Source organism: Verticillium nonalfalfae (assembly GCF_003724135.2).
Source record: "Verticillium nonalfalfae strain VnAa140/NRRL 66861 chromosome Unknown scaffold_236, whole genome shotgun sequence".
Taxonomy (NCBI): domain Eukaryota; kingdom Fungi; phylum Ascomycota; class Sordariomycetes; order Glomerellales; family Plectosphaerellaceae; genus Verticillium; species Verticillium nonalfalfae.
This window is the reverse complement of record NW_021167461.1, coordinates 1,615-23,387: the sequence shown is the minus strand read 5'-3', so window position 1 is coordinate 23,387 and position 21,773 is coordinate 1,615. Positions and strand designations below refer to the sequence as shown.

At 58.8% G+C, this 21,773-nt stretch overlaps 8 protein-coding genes across 8 annotated transcripts; 3 read left to right on the top strand and 5 right to left on the bottom strand.

Moving 5' to 3' along the window:
- Positions 1 to 1,405: 1,405 nt before the first annotated feature.
- On the top strand, positions 1,406 to 2,488 carry D7B24_004258 (uncharacterized protein; the record flags this gene model as incomplete). The annotated part of the gene is made up of 1 exon (XM_028638430.1): positions 1,406 to 2,488. The coding sequence occupies one exon, from the start codon at positions 1,406 to 1,408 to the stop codon at positions 2,486 to 2,488; it is 1,083 nt and encodes a 360-aa protein (XP_028490305.1).
- Positions 2,489 to 2,594: 106 nt separating this feature from the next.
- D7B24_004257 (uncharacterized protein) lies at positions 2,595 to 4,025 on the bottom strand (the record flags this gene model as incomplete). Its single annotated transcript, XM_028638429.1, has 1 exon — positions 2,595 to 4,025. One exon carries the CDS (start codon positions 4,023 to 4,025, stop codon positions 2,595 to 2,597), a length of 1,431 nt encoding a protein of 476 aa, XP_028490304.1.
- A 1,105-nt stretch (positions 4,026 to 5,130) lies between these two features.
- On the bottom strand, positions 5,131 to 6,258 carry D7B24_004256 (uncharacterized protein; the record flags this gene model as incomplete). Its single annotated transcript, XM_028638428.1, has 1 exon — positions 5,131 to 6,258. One exon carries the CDS (start codon positions 6,256 to 6,258, stop codon positions 5,131 to 5,133), a length of 1,128 nt encoding a protein of 375 aa, XP_028490303.1.
- A 2,071-nt stretch (positions 6,259 to 8,329) lies between these two features.
- Positions 8,330 to 9,763, top strand: D7B24_004255 (uncharacterized protein; the record flags this gene model as incomplete). Its single annotated transcript, XM_028638427.1, has 1 exon — positions 8,330 to 9,763. One exon carries the CDS (start codon positions 8,330 to 8,332, stop codon positions 9,761 to 9,763), a length of 1,434 nt encoding a protein of 477 aa, XP_028490302.1.
- Positions 9,764 to 12,872: 3,109 nt separating this feature from the next.
- On the top strand, positions 12,873 to 13,484 carry D7B24_004254 (uncharacterized protein; the record flags this gene model as incomplete). The annotated part of the gene is made up of 1 exon (XM_028638426.1): positions 12,873 to 13,484. One exon carries the CDS (start codon positions 12,873 to 12,875, stop codon positions 13,482 to 13,484), a length of 612 nt encoding a protein of 203 aa, XP_028490301.1.
- Positions 13,485 to 14,418: 934 nt separating this feature from the next.
- Positions 14,419 to 14,921, bottom strand: D7B24_004253 (uncharacterized protein; the record flags this gene model as incomplete). The annotated part of the gene is made up of 2 exons (XM_028638425.1): positions 14,419 to 14,703; positions 14,877 to 14,921. 2 exons carry the CDS (start codon positions 14,919 to 14,921, stop codon positions 14,419 to 14,421), a joined length of 330 nt encoding a protein of 109 aa, XP_028490300.1.
- A 3,166-nt stretch (positions 14,922 to 18,087) lies between these two features.
- On the bottom strand, positions 18,088 to 19,238 carry D7B24_004252 (uncharacterized protein; the record flags this gene model as incomplete). The annotated part of the gene is made up of 4 exons (XM_028638424.1): positions 18,088 to 18,191; positions 18,242 to 18,766; positions 18,831 to 18,891; positions 18,951 to 19,238. The coding sequence occupies 4 exons, from the start codon at positions 19,236 to 19,238 to the stop codon at positions 18,088 to 18,090; spliced, it is 978 nt and encodes a 325-aa protein (XP_028490299.1).
- Positions 19,239 to 19,463: 225 nt separating this feature from the next.
- Positions 19,464 to 21,017, bottom strand: D7B24_004251 (uncharacterized protein; the record flags this gene model as incomplete). Its single annotated transcript, XM_028638423.1, has 1 exon — positions 19,464 to 21,017. One exon carries the CDS (start codon positions 21,015 to 21,017, stop codon positions 19,464 to 19,466), a length of 1,554 nt encoding a protein of 517 aa, XP_028490298.1.
- Positions 21,018 to 21,773: the final 756 nt, after the last annotated feature.

The window sequence follows — 21,773 nt, the reverse complement described above, 5'->3', positions numbered from 1 at the left end:
CGCTGGGAGAGCGGACGGGATCCCGAGTTTTCCAGTAGGTATGGTCGTATGTGCTGGTTCTGCGCGCGCCAGTGGTTGATGAAGATCGTGGGAAAAGGGCGGTCGTGTAGCTGATCCATTCGATGATCCGATTCACGCACACGAGAAGTCAACAAGTACGGATCAAGGTGTGCTGCGAACAGTTCGACTTCATGCTAGCGTGGCTGAATAGAGTAGGTGCTGCAACAAATGGGCGTCGCCTGTCAACGAGACTTTCCAACTCCCTGATCACTAGCTGCAGAGCTAAGCCATCCAGCGTGAAGACGGCTGCATTTAATATGTAAGATGCCATCTTACCTGCGCGGCGTCTATATGCAGAGAAGTACCTAGTTCGGGGTTGTGGTCCAGATATGATGGGCATCAATATGGTGCAACGGCCGGCATGAAGGGCCCAGCCCGCCACACGGCAGCCCCCACATCCCGAATCAGGCTCAAATCCAACGGAAACCAGACTTCCGATCCATGGTGTGATGAGGCAGAGCTGAAATGCCCGATATATTCCGGGGAGAACCATGAGAGCATGTGTTGTCTCAAGTCAGGGGGTCAGGGTGACCCCGCGCTCTTGAGGTCATGGCTGCGAGCTGACGTATCATCAACAAAGAAGCAGCAAGCTTCCTGTGTCCATCATAGGGCGACAGGGTCCTTGCGGAGCCCCGAAGCTGTGTGTATGCTGCCGGTGCTGGATCGGAAGAAGTTCGCTTCCGGCATGATACGGCCCGGCCGGCACCACGGCGATCACGCTCCAAGATCCGGCCATGACTGTCGATCCGGCCCCGGTGACTATTTCTTTTATGATTGATTTCTCATCTGCGATACCAGGATGCTATCTGCTGAGTCAAACTTCGTGTCGGATGCAAGAGCCACATCCAAGCAGTAAAGCTAGGCCCAGCGTCCGCAAACAAGGTTTGTGGAGAGCCAAGCCCCAGCGCAACAGTCGGCGTAATTGAGGCCGCTGCTTGATCATCATGGCATGAATGCTCTGCGCTGAACACTTATGTGGTGAAGGGGAAGGAAATCATGGAGATAAGAACACCCGTTAAATCCGTCACCATTTTCCGACTCGTGCTCTCTGCGGCCGTACGCAAGTAAACTGCCGGGATACGACTCAGCTCCGGCTTTGGGGCCGGACTTAGCGACGCACGGAACACCAGATATCGGGGTTGGCCCGTGAAGCGCACGCAAATCCGACCGAGGTCGCCGTCTCCACGGCTCCGGAGTACTGCATCATGGCCGGACGATCGCCCATGGTGGTCGGCATCAGATACACCTCGGCTCCGATGCCTCTCGCTTGCCTGTTTTGATTGAGGTGAAATGGATCAATACTTGAATGCCGTGCTGACCAGAATTGAGCAAGATTCTCCATGCCATGAGCAACCTCTTCACCACCACGACATTCCCCTTGAATCTTGACAAGTTGCCCAGCACAATGACGTCCGACGACAAGATGCGCGCCTGGATACACAAGCACAAGAACCTCCCACTGGAACGGGGCCTAGTTCTGGACCAAGACCACCCGAAACCCCCAAAAGCCCTCAAACCGACGCAGATCCTCGTGCGCGTCAGGGCCGTCGGCATCAACCCGGCAGACCCCCTCTTCGCGGAAATGACGGGGCTGCCGGGAACAGCCTTCATCAAGCCGACACCGCTGCCAGGCTTGGACTACAGCGGCGAGGTCGCGGCAACAGGCAGCGCCGTCTCCGTCCTCCGCGCCGGCGACCGTGTCTTCGGCCGGGTCGACACGCAGAAGAGCATCCCCGGGACCATGGCCGAGTTCACCGTGTCGGAGCTGGAGGGCTGCGTCGCCATGCCGCCCAACGTCACCTTCGAACAGGCGGCGGGCGTGGGCACGGCAGCCATGACGGCATACGAGAGCATCGTGCTCAACAGCAAGGCCGGCGACGCCGTGTTCATCAACGGCGGGACGGGCGGCGTGGGAACGTACGGCATTCAGTTTGCCAAGGCGCACGGGCTGCGCGTCACCGTGTCGGCGTCGACGGCCAAGGTTGCGCTGTGCGCCGAGCTCGGCGCCGACGAGGTCATTGACTACCGGACGCAGGATCTCGTGGCGGCGCTCAAGGCCAAGGGCCAGGTGTTTGACCTCGTCGCGGACTTTGCGTACCGCGAGGAGGCCGCTCTGTACCGCGCCGCAAACGACTTTATCAAGAAGGGTGGCAAGTACGTCATGGTGCCCGGCCAGGTCGACGGCAGCACGATGCGCACCATAGCCAAGAACTCGGCGTGCCCGAGCATGTTGGGCGGAGGGAAGGCCAAGTTTGAGGCGTACTTTGCAAAGAGCAACCGGGCGGGCTTCGAGCAGATTGCCGAGTGGATGGCGAACGGCCAGGTCAGGACAGTGGTGGATTCTGTGTTTACGTTTGAGGACATGCCCAAGGCTGTGGCCAGGGTCAAGTCAGGATCGTCGACGGGAAAGGTCATAGTCACAGTTTGAGTGGCTCTTTTGGCGTGCGTGGGTCGCCAGTGAGGTCAAGCGCGGTAATACAACATTATATCATTAGTCTTCACCCATCTTCTGCAGCTCGCCTCATTTCCCTGATTTACCTCGTCGGCTCACACGTGGGCTCCCCTGACGGCACCCCCGGCAGAAGCGCAGGGTACACACCGCCAAGCTTGCTCTTCAACTCGGCATAGCTCCTCCCAAGCTCCTCCTCAACACAGATGGTCTTGTTCGAGTGGCCGACGACGACAGACTCGCACGCACCAGTCGCAGCCCGCTTGATCTTCTCCGCGGCCAGCAGAATCTTGCCGCCGCGCATGACGAGCTCGACATCCTCGCCCGACGAGAAGACGGCCTGCGCAAAGGCATCCTCCCTCGGCGTGCCCGCAAAGACGGCCACGTCCGCCAGCTTGCCGACCTCGAACGAGCCGAGATAGCGGTCAAAGCCGGCCACCTTGGCGGCGTTGATGGTCATCATCTCCCAGAGCGTCTTGGCGTCGAGCGCGTGGCCGTAGCTCGCCTTGGTGGCCGCGAAGCCGCAGACGGCCTCCCTCGCCATGGTCGCCGACCCCGACGGCAGCCAGTCGGTGCCGAGGGCGACGGTGATGCCGGCGTCGAGGAGGTACTGGACGTCGAGCGTCTTGCCGTACAGGAAGACGTTGCTGCGGGGCGACCAGACGACGGTGGCCTTGCGCGCGGCGACGAGGTCAAAGTCGCTCTTCGTCAGGCCGAGGGCGTGGATGAGGGCGAGGTTGGGCGCGATGATGTCGGTGCTGAGCCCGCCGCCGCCGGCCTTGGGCGTCGTGTCGTACGTCGCGCTCGACAGGCAGCGAAACTCGTTCTCGGCCTCGGCGTCGACGCCCTCGCCGACGTGCGCCATGTAGCGGTACAGCTTGCCGGCCTTTTCGGCCGTCGTCATGTTGGGGCCGTAGTCGCAGTCGCCGTTGCGCAGGATGCCGGCGGCGTCGTTGAGCGGGAAGATGTCCCAGGTGGCAACGGGCGCGGGGATCTCCGGACCCACGCCGGCGACGTAGTCGAGGTTGCGCGTGAGGCCGGGGGCCATGGCGCCGCCGACAATCGAGGTCGTGCCGGAGAAGAGGTGGCGGAGTTCGCCCCAGGCCGTGGCCTCGACGGCCGACCCGTTGACGGGCGCTGGGCGGATGGTGTGGCCTCGCAGGCCGCGGCGCCAGTCGTGTCGGTGGTCGGCGCGCTCGCCAATGTCCTTGAGGGGCGTCACCGTCGCGTACTCGATGTGTTCGTGCGTGTTGATGAAGCCCGGTGAGATGACCGAGCCGACACACTCGATGACGGTGGCATCCGACTCGTCGGCCTTGAAACCGCACTGGCGGCCGACGTAGCTGATGCGCCCATTGCTGACGAGAAGGCGCGCGTTGGGCAGTGCGCCGGCCGAGGTGAGGACCGTTCCCTTGAACAGCGTCGTGCCAGAGTCAGACGTCGAAGTCACCTGGCAGGTCGCCTGGGCCAGGGTGAGGCACGACAGAGCCGCAGCGAGAGACTTGGCGAGCGTCATGATGATGGAGCTGAGGTAGTGACAGACGGATTGGACGGCGTCCGAAAATAAAAGAGCAAAGGAATGCGGCGCGTCCCAAGAGAAGAGTTGAATCAACGACAGGTTTTCGGGAGGCCTGGCCCCATGTAATATCACCCAACCTCACAAACCCTTTGTCATGACAATACCGCTGGAGCAGCACTCATGTCGGCAACATCCTTCTCCAGTGATACCCCTGACCAGCAGCCATCCCCGCACCGAAATGCTTGGGACAAGCATCACCAGACGGGGCGATGGGCCGCTTTGGGCCTGGCGCTATCAATTATGGACATGACCTTCCGGACCCGGGTCGCTAGCCAGGAACCAAACTTCAATATCGACCAGCCACTGCGACCTTGCGAAATGAAATCTGCCATGCGTTGAGCCCTGTTGTCTATCGCCTGTCTTGATCCATTTCTTTATCTGCAACCGCGGCCACGACACGGCAATCCGGCACCCTCGGCCATGTGAGAGATCTTGGAGGGCAGATCTGGGGGGATCCAGATGTGGAGAATCCATGTTGAGGGGCCGAGACAGCGCAGATTTCAGCGGTCTGGCTTCTCTCACCCAAGAGGCTCCCGAATCAAATCGTCGGCGAACTCCGACACGCCCCTGATAGCCATCCTGATAGCTGGTACCGGCGCCCGCCTCGACCACGAATGATTGTGAGTCAAGGGACGCTCCGAAGAGAGAGCTTTCTGACAGGCATCTTGCATATCATAAATACAAAGCCTGGTTGAGATCGGCATCAGGGCCATGTCGAAGCAGCTCTGAATTGAACCTGGTATTCGTATGATCGTCCATCGTCATCTGTGATGAACTGCCCCCACTGATCCATAACGGGTCGGTCGAGCACAGTAGGTTTGATCGGCTATGAGATCGACCACATCGGATGGAAACCCGGTTCCACGTTCGGTGACGACACGAGTCACAGCACATCAGCACCACGACAGCAGAGATAGAAACACATCTTGGTTCAATTGACCAGCTATTTACACCAGAGAAGAAGAATGAATAAATACACATGGAACCCAAAAGCTCGTTCAAAATCCCAAGCCTTCGTACATCTTGTTTCATGACGTTTCGTCTAGTTCATCATGTCGCGAGCGTGGCGGCGCGCGTTGCCCTCGGGAAGGTACTGGCTCAGCCAGTCGATGAAGGTCTTGAGGGTGAAGTTCTCGGGCAGGACGTCGTCGGGCGTGGTGGGCGCCGGCGTCGTGGGAGTCTCGGGGGTGGTAGGCTCGGGAGTGGTGGGCTCGGGAGTGGTGGGCTCAGGAGTGGTGGGAGCCTCAGTGGCAACAGGAGCTGGGGCCGAGGACTCGACGGGAGCCGGGGCCGAGGACTCAATGGGGGTGACGGGTGTCGAGGGAACCTCTTCGGCGGGAGCCGTAGGGGTCACGGGGACGGCGGGCTCGGTGGCGTTACCGCCGCCGGGGGTCGTCGGGGTCGTGGGAGCGGGAGCAGAGGCACCACCGGTCCAGAGGGCGGGACCAGGAATCTTGTAGCCGCTGACGTCGCCGTAGGGCTCAAAGTGAATGCCAGGGTCCTCAGCAGTGTAGAGCTTCGTGGCGACAACACCAGTGGGCGAGTCGGTACCGGAGCCAGTGACGGCAATGTTGATGCACTGGGGGTAGTTCTGGGCACCGTTGACGGCACCGGCGCCGTGCATGGCAATGATCTCGTGGCGGAAGACGTAGTTGCCAGCAGCCAGAGTGGCAGGCACAGTGGTGGTCCAGGTGTTGTTGTTGGCGATCAGGTCCGTGGCAGCCCACGTCTTGGTCTCGGCGTTGTAGCCAGCCTCGTCAATCTTGACCCATTCGAGCGTCGCCTTGTCAGCGGCCGAGCAGTCGCCGCCGCAGTTGGCGACGTAGGTGAAGACGGGGCCAAAGTGAGACTCGGGCCAGTCGGACCAGAAGAAGTCGACCTTGCCGCCGGCAGCGACCGAGGCCGTGGTGGCACCGGGCGCCGACTTGATGTGGCAGGCAATATCGGAGGTGGCGTAGCCAGTGCCGTCAACGAAGCCGTTGTCGAGGTTCTCGGCAGACCAGGCGGCAATCTCAGGCACAGGCTGCTTGTTGATCTTGTCGTAGTAGTAGCTGAGCTTGTAGCCGCCCTCGTACTTGCCGTCGGCAGCGAAGCCGGTGACAGTGCCGTGGGCGAGGGCCGTGGCGGCGAAGGCGCCAGCAAGGGCGATGGTAGACTTGATGGAAGACATGTTGATGTTTGGAGTGTGTGGTGAAAAAAGGTGGGCTGTCAAAAGGCTGGAGCTAGTGGGTTGGACGTTGCTTGCAAGAAAGAAGGTGCAAATGTGTTGATTCAATGAGTGATGGTAAAAGAGTGTCCCAGCTTCACACAGTGAAGACGACGAATGTGAAGTTGATGGTGAAAAAGAAGGTAGAAGGTTGAAAGAACCAAAGAATGTGTACAGGAAGAAGCTGCTGAGGAGAAGAGAGACAAGACGATGTCGAGGGGAGCGGCGGCGCTGCCTTTATTCTCGACGACGACGACGACGACGACGACCCCTCGTCCTTGCCAGCTAAGAAGACTCCGTCGTGTAGAAGCCCACATACTCTCTTCGCTACCCCTTTCCCGCCCCTGCCTTTCCGATGCCCCATTCATGATACGACCATGTGATGGAGGCGCTCATCGACAGCATAGCCGCTCGTGTTGGTCGAAGCTCGCTGGAGGCACCGCACTCGAGGTCATCAAGCCGAAACGGTAGGGAACATGCATTGCAGCAGTGTTGGGCCACGGAGAATCTCCCGTCGTCTGATGTCGGCTGGCTGGTCCCCCTCTGGACCGCCGGCCGGCCTTGCTTGTTCGTGATCTGCTTGGCTTCTTTCGGCAGTCACCCGAACAATTGTGGACGTGCGCAGCGAATCCCAACCCTGGTCGGCCATTCCGCGATGGAGCTGTCAGCAGTGGTAATCAGAGCCGCACCCATCGCCTGGCCGGACTTGCCAGAGCAGTGTCCTGGGCAGGCCTGGCAAATAGTCGTCGGCGCCGGGGATAGAGCGCCCCAGGGGTGCATCTGCACGTCTTAGCGCTGCGATGAAACCGGCGCCCTGGCCTCGACCTGAAAAACCGGGCTGCAAGACTGGGGGATGCCCACCTCGCTTGCATTCACTTGCGGTACGATGAAACGGGGATTTGCAAAACGAGATTGCTGCTGGGTTTGTTGGGGTCTGTTCGCGCTTTGCCTGCGGCAGCGGATGTCTGCCAAAGATTGATTGATAGATTCAGCCAGCAGCTATGACAGGTGCCATGTTGTCTGTCGGCGTCATCCATAGATGACTCGCCATACGTGCCGCCGGTTAAGCAGCCGCGTCGTCCGGGCTGGCCGGCCATGGTAGAGACAGGATCATCTTGGGTCGGAAATCGACATCGGCGTAGTTGCATCGGCGTAGTTGCATCGGCGTAGTCGCATCGGCGTAGTCGCTGGGTCGTCCGTAGTGCTCGGCCGCAGCCATGCCATCGAAGTGACGGTTGACTGTCAAAGTCCCAGTTGCCAATGGGACTAGTGATGCGAGGCGATCAGAGCTAAACGGTAAGACGGGCGATCGATTAATGAGCTGCGACTCGTTGGTTGCAGATTGCAAAAGGCGGGGTTGTTGATCATTAGAGAAGAAATTGGTGCACTGCAAAAGACGATGCCATCGCGTGGACACGACCCAGGTGGTACCTGGGGCCTGGGGCCTGGGGCCTCGTGCCTGGGGCCTCGTGCCTGGGGCCTCGTGCCTGGGGTCTCGGGAAACGGAAAGAACTGTTCCGCCTGCTTCACCTGCCTAGGTGGTTTGGTTGTAGTTGCCCGAGTGCCCTACCCTTCAGTTTTCGTCCTTCAGCGACAGAGGAACTTGGTCGCTGGGGATCGAGGAAGGAGCCGGGCGAAGGAAGCGTTGACGTACAGTGGCGACCAGCTTGGGGACGGAAGGTGCCATGTGCAGCGAGCGCAGCCAGGCGTTCTTCCTTCCCGCTTCCTGCCGCCCCCCACGCCACTTCCTCCAGTGGCCCGGAGGAATCCCACAGCCACTCCCCGCGCCCCATCAGCCTTGTGTCGGGCAGCCCAGCCAAGCAACTGCGCCGCACACGTAAGCCAACCACCGTTCGAGCTTCCATCACGACAGCCTTCAGGCCTCGGTTCGCCCACGACTTGCTACCTACCTACATACCTACGTGCGTCATGTGTGTCAGGAGTATATGAATCCTCTGTCACCCGAGTCATTGAACTGGTGCACGACTCTGGAGCTACGCTACCCACAACCCTACGTACTTCCAATACCGTCGCCATGCCACGAACAACGGCAAAGACAAGCAATGTGCTCAGCATCCGCCTTGAAGCACCCAACCCGCTCTTCTCGGCTGGTGACACCCTCATAGGGGTTGTCGCACGGAAACATGGCCTCGTCAGCCCCCATGCGACCGTCAAGATTCAGCTTCACGGCCGCTCCAAATCACACCTGGTTGTCAGCAATGGTCAAACGAGCGCCACGTATCGCGGCCGCTGCAATTACTTTGATACTCATGAGATGACGCAGACTCTCCATGAAGGACCATTACACATTCCCAATGACGTCGAGACAACAGAATGGCCCTTTGCAGTCACCCTACCGACGCACATCAGCCCCCTCGCTCTCAACTCTCGGACCAACAATGCCGACATGTGCTTCCTGCCGTTGGACCCCGAGACTGTCGCTTCCACCGCTTTGCCCCCGACGTTCTACGTTAGAGACGTCGGCATCTTCTCGCAGAGACACCACAGTTTCGTCGAGTACTGGCTGCACGCCGAGCTTCGCTACACACGCGAGGGGCATTTCGAGTCCAAGGAGGCCGACCTGCCCCTCCATGTTCGTGCCGCGACCGCCAGTCCTGTCGACCCCTACAGCCATCTCAAGACGTCCAAGACGCTTCGCGTCGTCGCCTCCCACCGCCTCGTCCCTGGCATGGAAACGGCCGAGCTGAGCTTCCATCAGAAGACGCGCAAGCTCTTCGGCTCTTCGAAGCTGCCGCGATTCGCCTACTCCCTTCAGGTCGCCTACCCGACCGTCATCCAGCTCGGCAGCCCACGCGCCATTCCCTTTTACGTCAAGGCCGTCCCGGACTGGGGCCGCACCTCGGAAGACATCGCCAAGGTGCCGCAGCAAGTCAAGCTCGTCGACATTGCAATGGAGATTCACAGCACGACAGCCATCCGCTGCGTCGGCACCTTCAGCGCCAAGAAGGCGGACGACACGGACAAGAAGCCACTCCAGCTGCGCGGGCCCCTGTCGAGGCTCGCGAAGCCCGTCCTCATCCCCTGCGGCGATGCCGTCGCGCCCTGCGACTTTGGCGCGCTTCTCGATCTCCGCCTCGACGTCGGCGGCCACCAGGTCGGATTCCGCGAGCCGCACCATTCCACTGGGACCTTTTACCCCTCTTTCACGACGTGGAATATCCGACACTCGCATCAGCTGAAATGGCGTGTGCGCATGAACGTCGCGGACGAGGATGTCAGCTATGAGATGACCTCTCCGCTGACCATCCTGGCGCCGAGCTACGGCCCCGCGGCTGACCCGAGCTGGGTGCGCCCGCCGGTGGACGAGACCTGGATCCAGCCACCTACAGATGGAGAAGCGCCGCCTGCTTTCGATCAGATAGAGAAGGAGGGAGAGATTGTCGTTGCCATGGCTTCAATCATAGATGGCAAGGGCAGCGAGACGATCACGACGGGACAGAAGGGTTGAGTTGATGCGACGGAGTGGCCTTGAGGTTGCAGGATGGCTGTATGGCAAAGATGCGCAGTGTTTTCCTAAATTATCCTATGATACCCTTTCCTTTAATTCACAGTATCTGTATATCGACATGATGCAGCGTGATGTTCTATCACGAGATTGTGTTTCCAAGGCGATCCCAGGATGCGTACAATTTCCTGCCGCGAGGCTGCGAGACCAAGATCTACCCGTGTCTCTTGTGCTCCGCGGGTAGAAGCTGGCCGCCATAAACTAAGAAATCTGGTTGGGCGGCGTAACGACTAATCCTGGCTCGTTGAGCTGACGCGCCTGCGGAATCGAGTACGTGGAGGCGGCTCCGTTTCCAGGCCCGATCGCAGCCACAGGCACCATGATGCTCCATGCAGGCTGGAATTAAGATGTCATCGAAGGAACAGAAAAGTCTCCGCGTTGGACAAAGAACCGCGTCGGACAGGATCCCGTCGGCTCCGCGGCAAGTTCGTGACGTAGGCGACTGAATGTGGGCGGCGACGTGCAACTATCTTGCCATGTGGCATTGGTCGTTGGAAGCGTGACAGTCGGCACGAACGGTATTCTTCCCAGGGATGTCTCCAAGTGCATTCGTGGCCTCTCATCTAGCTTTCGGCACCAACAGTTGCTGTCTAGAGTTAGCCTCTTGCGGTGTTCCGTGCTGCGAGGTAGCACTTGAACTTAGTCGCGAGGTGACATCACACCAACGAATATACATGGATATATATATATACATATAAAAGCTTCCAAGCGAGAAGTCAGGAAAAGAAGAGTTTGGACTGAAACCAATCATTTTAGCTTCGAAGTCATCTTACAGAGGGCACGAGTCGCAACCTGTCCTTAGCTGCAGGCCAAGAGGCTATACCCCGATCCAGATTTCAGAAGGCGGGAACCTTATCATGCTGGAGGACATCGTCCCGCATTTGAAAAGTAAGAAGGCATCCTACGGTGGAATTTTTTTTTGGCTTGCTGACTTTGATTCTGTGGGATACTAGGCTAGAACTTTGTCTCGGGTTTGTGGGCGTCTCATGGATCCCTTGATCAAAGCCAAGAGGGTGATGAAGTTTCCCATACCAACACCACTTAATTGCCAACTTGGCCAACTAGCCAAGACGGATCCACATGTTTGTGATGCACATCGGCTGCAGATGGGTCACTGACTCCCGTATCCTCACGATCCGTTCCACCCACGACTTGAACCTGCCGAACAGCCGCTTCAAGCACATACGACCATACCTACTGGAGAACTCGGGATCCCGTCCGCTCTCCCATAGATAAGCCAGTAAGGGTCGGACTAGTAGTTGGGTGGGTGACCACCAGCGAATCCCTGATGTTGTATGTTTTTGGTGTTTTAATTTTAATGTGGCTCCATTCGCAGTTTTGGGTATCTGTGGGCCGCGCCATGTCGTGCCCATCAGCCCCAAGCTTCAATACCATTAAGAGTGACGTCCTTCATATCACGAGTTGTCTGCTGTATTTTGGATCTGTGAGGTAACTTTTGAATGGCTGGCAGTCTGAAATGTAGACATGCCAACCGCGAAAGCCGGTTGAGCGGCCGCACGTATTCAGCTGCCAATGCCATGCCTTCTGACAGACTTCGGGCCAAATCTCCTCATTGACTCCTGAATCACTTGCTCCACACGAGAGGGATTCCTAAAATGAAGCTGGTTGAATCCGGGTCGCGTCATGCGACCGTTTCTGTTCCGATCACGGCGTCGAACGATACTGCGTTAGGCGACCTTGAGTTGGCTAATCTCTGCTCCCTAGCGCAGGTCGCGCATAAAATGGTATGTCCGGGTCCAGGTGATTTGAGCATGGAGTAAGAGAAGGAATACCGGCAGTACGCATCGCTTGAAGGAATCTTGGCAGTCGATCTCGCCTCATAGCCCATGTGCTACCCCCCTGCTCGTGGCAGGAAGAACCATTGTCAGCCTTGCATGACCGCAGACGTTATTGCTGTGAGCACCAGTGCACTGGTAGTCTCATCGCCCGCCGGATCATCGTCGGATCTCAGACATTGCCGCCATCCCCACGACGGCACTTGAAGCGGCAGGCCGGTTATATATGCACGCTGATGTCGATCACAGTCATTGATGCTCGGTTACCGACCCACGGCTCTCCTCAGGTTATACATTACAGTCCTCGCACTTGTGATACGAAGAGTAGATTGGGCTCATTGGTTGACCTATGTTCATTGCCTGGCCTATGTTCATGGCTCCACGACATCTCTCGGAAGGTTCCCGCAATAGCCACGACGTCTCATATCGTGAACCCTGATAATAAAGAGAGGTAAGGGACTATGCAGGGGGTCTGATCGGTCCCTAAACAATGATCTCGGATCTGCTACATACGCTGCATCTACCGAGGCGCGCAATATTCAAGATACGCCCTACTTTCAGAGACAACAGCATGAGTCGAGGCGTCTGCAGCCCTCTGCTACATCCGTTCCCCAAACAATCCCTGTGAGATTTCATAAACACGATGTGACGAACCATTCGACCACAATGATCAGCGACGGTAGACGCTGAAACTATTCGAGGGTCTGGCCAAGAAACGGCAGCACAGCGCTCTGTGGGCCGCATGATGTGTCGTTTCAAGAAGGCACACACGGTCGGGCCGTCTAGCTCGGCCGTGTAGATACAAAAGCAAGACGGACAAGGTCGGCTGCGTGGAAAATGACAGTGAGACGGATGTTTTGCCCCCTCAGCCCGGCGGGGATGTGGTTTCCATGTGAGACCACTGACACGGACGGCTGGGCCGCCCCCACTCTCGCAAGGTACATCTTATCGGCACGTGATGACGCTTCCCGCGCCCGATAAGGCAGCTCTTTCCGAAAAGTGTCCTTTATCGAGACACCTCGAGTGACACGACGACCCACGGCGGAGGGATACCAGACGGGACGATCACGACTCGACAGCTACACCCAGCTCTTGCAAACGCAGCACACGATTACGGCGGCGGGCACGATAAAGAAGCAAAACCTCTCTGACGCCTACCGACCATCCGATTGCATTCCCATCAGACACACACACACACACACACATACACACCAAAGAAGAGGAAACCGCCAACGGCCCCCCCTCGCCAGCCCACCATGTCGGCCCTCACACACTTTGACGCCCTGCCGCTGCAGATGGACGCGCAGTCCAAGGCCATCACGTCAGCGAGCTCGAACCGCGCGCTGACGACGGAGCTCGAGGCGCTGAACACGCTGCACCGGACGCTGCTGGGCCTCGAGACGCCGCACGGCATCCCGCCGCCGCCGGTGCCCGTGAACCCGAAGCGCAGCGCCGGCGTGGCCAAGCTGCGCGACAGCGGCAACGGCGAGTTCCGCAAGGGCAAGTTCCCCGAGGCCATCAAGTTCTACACGCTCGGCATCCAGATGGCGCTGCAGCGGCCGCCGTGGGAGCCCAACCAGCTCGTGCGCGAGGAGGTCGCCGGGCTCTACGCCAACCGCGCGCAGGCGCACATGGCGCTGACGCAGTGGGCCGAGGGCAGCGTCGACGCCGAGGCGAGCGTCGAGGCGCGCAAGGTCGGCAACGCCAAGGCCTGGTGGCGCCGCGGCCGCTGCCTGCAGGAGATGGGCCGCCTCGAGGAGGCGCGCGAGTGGGTGCGCCGCGGCCTCGGCATGGAGGGCGAGGAGGCCGAGCTCGTCGCGCTGCTGAGGGACATCGAGACGCGCATCGCCAAGGGCTCCAAGGCTTAGGTGGTTGATGCTTTCGAGGCGATGCAGTACCTCGCCACCCACGGAGTGCGCGTGGCTGTCAGGCGGAGCAAGAGACTCAGGAGCCGGATGAGCACGAACGCTGAGCGAGCCAGGAGGCACCGTCCGCTCGGCAATGTCGGGCCTGGGAGAGCAGGAGTTTTCTAATTCGTTTTTTTGTATCGGATATGATCAGTTTTCGCAATTGGGGGGTGCATGAGATACCTCGAGAGACAGACGAATGGCCGTTCACTGCGGACGATGAAGCATGGTTTGAAACGGCAGTCGCGTTGCACTTTTTTTCGTTCTTTTCACGGACAGTCAGACAAACACTTCGAAACAGCAAGGCTCATTGTAGCTTCAGGTGTAGAAAAAAAAATTGAAATCAAGACCCCGTGGCCAGCTGAGTAAACCCAATGTAATGACGAGTGCCAATAAACCATGCCTCTGACCACCCTTTCCGGTATGCTGAGGACCGACCATCGCCGCGCCTGTCTGCCAGCCAGTATACGGCGCCCACGAATCCGAGACGCGCGGAGCATCATACCTCCTCTACGGTCCGCCCTCCGAGTCTATTATCTCCCGCGAATTGACTGAGCGCAACACGGCATGTCCTATATCGTTTGCCTGACAAGCCGCCTTGTTCACGGGACCATCTCTTCAGCCCTCGACTCCGATTCACTCAGGTTTTGGCGCAGTCGGCGTTGCTGGGCCTCTTCTGCCGCTTTCTGAGCCTCCTGTCTCTCTCTCTCTCTCTCTCCCCACGCCATTGAAAATCGTTTCAGTCCGTCGCTGTACGGCCGCCGTATTCAAGGTATCATTCGTATTCGTCCACGGCCTCGACCCCACGTTTTCTTCATGCAAAGAAACCCATGCTGATTGGGGGGAAAAAAAAGAAAAGGAATAGAGTGTCGCGGCGTTGCTCGTCTGCGGCACCTTAGATGGCCTGCTTCTCGCTCAGCTTCGCGGCGGGGGGTCGGCGCATGACGGCGTCCTGGCTGCTCATGCGCCTGTCGAGGGCGCGCTCGAGCTTGGCGCCGAGGGCGAGCTTGCTGAGGTTGGCGCTCTTCTCCTCGGACAGCTCGACACGTTGGGACGTCAGGGCCTTGTTCTCCATGCGGTCGAGGCCGGACTCGATGTCGCGCAGCTCGGCGTGGGCCGAGTCGGTGGTCAGGACGGTGGGCGCCATGCTGTACGTGCTGTAGCGGACGGACGTGCGGGCCTGGCGTGTGTCAGAGGAAGAAGGGAAGCAACGGCAATGGCAGAGACGATGTGGAGATGGATCGTTGGCTGTGGTGGATGGCGAGTGTATATGTGCGCGTGACGGAGAGCAGCTGGACAGGACCGGGGATGAAGGGGAAGGAAAGGGCTTCATGATGAATCAGGGTGACATACCGAGGGCGCCATGATGGGCCGGGCGGATTCCAGGGAGACAGGCATGTTGGCGGGAGTATGACGACGGTGCGCAGGTGTGAGGAATAAAAAAGTGTGGTCCTTGTCGAGAAGCGATCTTGGTCAAACCGGCTGCTGGGCAGACAAGAGCGGAGACAGACGATGTGACGGGGGGGGTTGAGTTGAAGGTTTAGAGGCGAGGCGAGGGGGAGGGGGGGGGGGGGGCCTTGGTCGGAAATTGGGGGGCCGCCGTCTTTGTCTTGTCGTCAGGTTCGATGATAAGAAGAGCCGTGTGTGTTTCTGATTTCGAGCGCCGGTCGGTCGGAGGGGATCGATCGCGTTCGGAAATGGGGAGGCTTGAGCAAAGGGGAGTTGCGAAAGGGGCAAGGCGAAAGGGGGGGGGGCGATTGGTTTGGTTCGGTCCAGTTGATTATGAAGGAGGGAAGTATCGTAGGACACGACAAGGGACGAGGGGAAGAAGGTACGTGCCGCGTGGTTCATGAGCAGGAGCAGGCGCAGGCAGGCGCAGGACCAGGAGCGGAAGGAATGCGTGTCTTGGGGAGGGTAAGTGGACGAAAGGGAGGAAGGAGGGACCTGGGATCTCCCATCTCAAACGTCTAGGCGGACCTCGACAGCCATGACCCCCGGTCACCGTCACCACCACACACCCTTCTGCCCTGTCTGGCTGTCTGGGACAGGCTTCTGAAGGGGCCTGGTGCAGGTCCAGGCCAATCCCAGCGCGCAAGGCCTAAGCCACAGGGCCCCCTTCAGGCCCCAGTTCGGCCCCTAAGCCCGCCCTGGCAGCCCAGAGTGCGGTCGGCGGACTCTCTCGCTTTCTCGCCCCCTCCCCCCCTGTAGCCACCGGTAGTCCGCCAACCCGCGCCATGAGGAGTCAGGGTACCGTTCTATCACTGTGACAGCTTGGAATAGCGCGTGTCTGTTACAGCAGCCCGTTGAGAGGTGAGTCGAGAGGCACCACAGGCAGGACGAGGAACAGGGCAGGACAGAACGAGGAACTGCTAGCTGGGGAGGCGCCGCCGCCGCTGCTGCATGCACCGCGTACGTCGTTCCTCTCCCGTGCATCGTCATCCGTCATACCGTCACATCCCATGTGGTTCGCGTGGTGAGGTGCCTCTCTGGGCATCTAATCTGCTGTCGGTCAAGCCGAGGTTCTGTCCTGGCTGGTTGGTACCTTTTTTCTTTTGGTCCCAGGGTGGGAGTCATATGCAGATCACCTCGTGTCACGACCCAACAATCTGGCCATCCGACACGAAGCCAAGTCGCACGCACCCTACAGTCTGCCTGCCATCCCCTCCTAACCCCCATCTGCCAGGGTAATTTTCCTTCACTTTGCCAGAAGCTTAAGAAAAAGCATACCATGTCAGAGAACGACAGGGAAAATAAATATAAACAAACCAAAAGAAAAAAGAAGAACCGAACTTCTCATTTCGCCCATGACGATCTGTTTCAGCCCAAGTCAACGACGCACCCCCCAGCGCCTGTCAAAGACACGCAATCTAGAAACCCGTGTCGTGTTCCTCTGTCGGGGCCCCCCCCCCTCACTCTCCTTTTTGCTTGATGGACGAAGGAAAAAGCTGCCGTTGCCGTTCCACCTCGACCACCACCACCCCCTCGCCTTTCTAGTCTCGATGCAGGCACTGACAAAGAGAGAAACCAGGGCCGTCGCTCGGCCACGCGTGGTGTCTGTCCCCCCTTTGCCCGCCGCGATGCGAGTGTCCTTGTACCTACGTACATGTAGTTCCCAAGGGATCGGCAGCTGACGGGCGGATCTTTCCACGCGACACGCATCGAACGCCCTCCTCTGTTCTCGCTGCCCGCCTTCCTCCGCACCGCGCTACTGGTCTACGGGGCACATGTGCGGACGGCCTAGCAGCCCTTTTGGCCCGCCCCCTCCTCCCACGTCCCTCCTTCGAAGCGTGCCGCCCACCAGTCTGTGGGCTCCGCCCGTGTCAGAGCGATCACGGGCTCGGTTTGGACCTTGGGTGAAAAACAACGTGCGCCTGTGTCCTCCTCACTCTGCAGCATACATGTACATGACGGCAAAGCGAAACAAAACAAACTTCGGAGCCAGCACAGAAAACCCCTTGAAAAACTGCAGAGAGGGTAGCATCAAAGTTTCACAGCAGAGAACCGAAAAGGACGACAAGAACAAGCTCTCGCCGCACAGGACGGGAATGCATCCCCCTCGACCGCCAATGCAGGATAGGTGACTGGCCTGTCTGGTCTGGTCTGGTCTGGTCTGGTCTGGTCTGGTCTGGTGCAGCCCGGGGGGAGAAGGGAGAGGGGAGAGGGGAAATGGCTAGCGGCGCCCCTGGCCGCTGCATGCTGCGCACGTGGCGAAGCCGCCATCCGCATGCGCCCGGTGGGTTGTAAGGGTGGCCACCATGCCCTTCTGCCATGTGGTCGTAGGCCACTGTCAGGGTCACCAATAGAAGTACATGTAGAGCCAGGTAGCACTCGGCTGGCCCAGCACCACGAAACGACTGATAACGTGGCTGCCTGGAGGTGAGAACTGAGAGTCACAGAGGGGGCCAAAGTGCGAGATCGGACAGCGTAGTCCGTGGCTACCGACCCGACCGTTCCCCTTGAATTGTGGTGCTGCCATAGGTCGGTTGTGCTCGTCAGCTCGTCATGTCTCCATCAGGCCATTTCTTCCGCACTAACGCACACCACGGCTACCGCCTCTAGCCTCCGAGAGGTCGCCGTGGTCATCTCAGTCAGCCTAACCAAGGGAGATACCGGACCCTGGCCCTTGTGGGACCACTGTTACCGCCACGATGATCCTCGCTTCCTCCATATGCCACCAGTCATTGCCGTTAATGCAATGCAGTACTACCTTTCAGCAAATGTCCTCGTCCTGCCCACAGTTACGTCGCCATGTAGGATACAATGTTGCTGCCAACATTTTCCGAATACGCCTCCACGCTCCTGACACCCGCACTGGCCCGCCCGTACATAGTGGTAGTACAATCACCATGAACCACAACCATCTCTCGCCTTGATGGACGCAGTGTTAGGGTACAAATGGCTGTGCTGTGTCGATAAAGTGCGTCGATGAAGAAAGACAAAGCTGGAAAAGACTCATATGTGATGGGATATGCGATGGAAAAATGGATCGTCATGAAAGCAGGTACACCGCGTTATTCGCCTTCTATCATCATCTCATACCTCGACAGAAGCTCCACTTGGCTAGTTAGTAGTGCTTTGCCTGCCAGACCTGACCTGGGGACCAAGACTTGTCGAACATTTGGCTGATCCAAAAATACGGGTTCTCGTAATCCTCGGTCCCAATCTTGCCTATTGAAGAGTGAGTCTGTGTTCGTGTCCAAGCAGCGTCCAAGACATACCCTCGGCTTTCAACCGCGTCACACGCCTTTCTGAGTCGAGAATCAGTGTTCGTTGTGACGGCGACACACTTCCATTCTCGAGAATCTCTTCGAGGGTGAGCGCCTTGTCCTCGCCCTTGGCATTGCTACGGCCCTTGTAGTAATCCCAATGACAGAGCATAAGAACGGCGCCATGCTGTAGATTTTCGATAAAGGGGGGCATGTCGTAGCGAAGTCGATTGTTGTGACGCTTTGCGTAGCCGTGACGGTCTTGACAGGTCAAAGTGACCACATGGAGCAGAATGTATGTAGTCATGTAAACTGTAAAAAACGGCTCGCGCCGAGGCGACTGCGTGAGTTTTTCCAGCCCTTTGAGTACCTTGGCACGCAGCTGCCGCAGCACGTAGATGGGATTCAGCCTGTCAAACTGGGCAACGACCATCTTGGGAGTGGGGGCCTTGTTAGGTTGGGGATATGCCGGGTCCGTTTCGGGCATGATGCCGAGTTTGTCCTCACTGGAAATCCAAGAAGACCCAAGCGTGATTTCTGGCTGGACGTCAGGGGCGAGCCGGGGAGATAGGGAACGGCAGGCAGAGGGATGGACACGTACGAGTAGCGAACCAAAGCTTGAAGACATTCTCGAGAAGCTCTCGTTCCTGAGGAGGTAGATCCTGTGGCCAGGTCAACCAACTTGTACGCAGACGAAGTGAACTTGCTCGTGGAAACTCACCGAAGAGTGGGTGTGCGCCATGGCCTCGCTATAGTGCCGCGAGATGATGTCGTCTTGTCCTTTCCGCTTCCAGTACTGTCGCCAGGCCTGTTCAGCATGTTCCGAGACGTAATCCTTGAAGTATTGTACGGTTTTGGAGAGGTTTGCCAGAGCGTACGGGGCAATCTCGTGTCGTCTTGCTTTGCTGGCTGTGTACCATTCGCGATGGACTCTGTCGCCTTCTCGAGGGTGAAATTTGCGTACTTGCAGCCGGATGGGGAAGCCGACGGGGCAAATATCCTGCATCATGTCGATGTGTTGAATCAACGGGCCATCCCAATCATTGACATCAGTCACTCGTGATCCGTCCCAGCGCTGGGTGTAATTTAAGGAGCCTGCCGGACGGTACAATATGATATCGGTCAGTTTGGAGCGCATGCAATGAACGGGCCGAGTTGTCTTCCGCGAAGTTGTATCAACACTGAGACAGGTCATGCAGTCGCCATGAGGATCGTTGGGGTTCTCGACACACTGTCACGGTTGGTCAGTCTTGTATCGTGTGCTGCAATTGGCGCCTTGGGCCTGAAAGGTTCTTACTCGTATCCGCTGGGTTCGGCATCGAACACATGCCTTTCGTCTTCGAGTGTCCGCCGTCTGTTTTCGCTTCTCATCGTCGAAACAACCTCTAGGCTTCTTGTCTGCGTGGTTGGCATCCGGGTCTTCGGCAGCGTCGTGATCATTGTCATCATCGTTTGCTGGCGCCAAAGCGATCCGAAAATGCATATCTCTATACTCGAGAGGAGCCTCTTCTGGCTTGACCATGTATGGAAACTCATCCACCCAGTTGTCGTTGGTCGTTGGTGGGTTAGCAGGTCCAAAGGTGGGCCCATGCACCGGTACGTTGCCGACATGTTCGACGGACGCCAGGGACGAGCCGCTCCAGTCTAACGCAGCTGCTTGTTGCTCGCTCCGCCGGATGGAGACGCCATCTCTCACGCGTGTGCCGTCAAGTGAGATCAGGGTCATGGTGTTGCTAGGAGTGGGATGGGTGAGCTGGTGCTGAGGGTGGCCGTGACTCTCGTCGAGAGACAGGCTGTCCGTGATCGGGGAACGGAAGATTTGCTGGTCAAGGCCCAGCAGATCAGTCTGGTCTTGTAGGAACGGCGAGAGAAACCACGGCTGCTCACCGCTGGTCGCCAACGCCGTAGGGGGCACGGCAGGGGATGGACGTGGATAAGCGGGCTGGCACCGTGTCGTCACCAGTCCCAGGGCTGTGGATGTGGACGAATCGCCGATGATGGAGCTAGAGCCGGAAGCAAACCGCTGGCCGTGTCGAGTCAAAGGCCGAACGTGTTGGAGGGCGTGGGGAGCAGCCGACTCGACAGACGAGGCCCAAAATGCCGGGTCCTCGACGTCCATGGACCAGTCAGGGCATACGACAGGGCTGGCAGGCAGGCCATGGTAGTGGTAGTGAGAGGCCGGGCGGCTTGGATCCGAGGCCAGGGGTCGGTTGGCGACACCGCCAACACGGTCATGGTCGTGATTGTGGTTGTGGCCGAGATGGTGGTTGTGTGCATGGGCATGGGCGACTGCTCGTCCCTGGTCCTCGTCCTTGAGCGGCCATAGTTCTTGGGGGCGGCTATGGTTGGGCTGCGGCTGTCGTCCGGGTGCGCAAGGGTCGGTCGGACCCAGCGCAGTGGTTGCCGGGATCGCCTGGGTCGATCCTGCCGTGTAAGCGGAGTTCGAGGCGGGCACCAGGCCAGAGACAGGTGCACTACTAGCGCCCCACTCGGAAGGAGACCGGTGAGCCCGGGGAGGCCGGTCAGCAGGGAAGGAGCTGACGGTTCGTGATGGAGAGGTGAGGTCGTGGCGTACCACAGCCTGGTGGGCAAGAGCACTGGGCACCCAGTCGGGGCTGGCTCTGACGGCGGTGACAAATTTTTGTTCCTGTTGCCCTTGCCAACTGTGTGGAAGATTCGAGACGTTGTATGAGTCGTGCCTGCCGCTGTGATGTGTGCCGGCAATGGTTCTGGGCTCGTGCCTGCTTCCGTCGGATGGCATGAAAAATACCAGAGGAGAAGGAGCCATCCCGTGGTGTTGCGTGTGTGGCCAAGATGCCGCCGGTGATGCGGACACAAACTCAGATCCAGGTGCGCCTGCCGCATGTCCAGAAGGCTCGTGTGCCATCGTCATGATCGGCTGCTCCTGCCTTGGCTTCAAGGGCGGATCCGTCTCGCAGCTCGTCGCTGCACATGCCCATGGCTCCTTGCTCCACGACAATGGCGATTGTGCTGACGGTGGTGACGGCGCTCTTGGCGATGGTGGCCTCGTTGACAAACCCCCGGCCGCATCCAGGTTGATCGCCGTCCACTGGCCGTTGGCGGGATGCGAAACGCTGGCGGAAATATCGTTGTTTCCAGCATGATTCCCGGCCCAATTCCCATTGTCGTTGGGAGCAATGGTCGCAGTCCTTGCAGGTTCGGCATGCGACCATTGTTGTTGGTCGTCCGACCCTATAGGACACCATCCCTGCTGTGATTGCAGCCCCACGGTCGCATCGCCTATGCTCGTCTCACCGGTCGAAAACCGCGCTCGGTGGCTGGATTGCTGGTGCTGCTGGTGCTGGCCTGGAAACCAGCTTTTTGCGTCTGCCACGCCAGGCTGAGCAGTCGCTGCTGCTGTTGCTGCTGATGCTGTTGCTGCTGTGCCAGTACGACGCTTCCTCTTCAGAACGGGCGCCTGTCGCGGAATGGTCGTCAATACATCAGCCCACCAGCACGCGCTGCGCCGCCAGAGATGGGAGTTCAGTGCGCGCCGTTTGTCGCCCTTCTGCCCATCGATCGA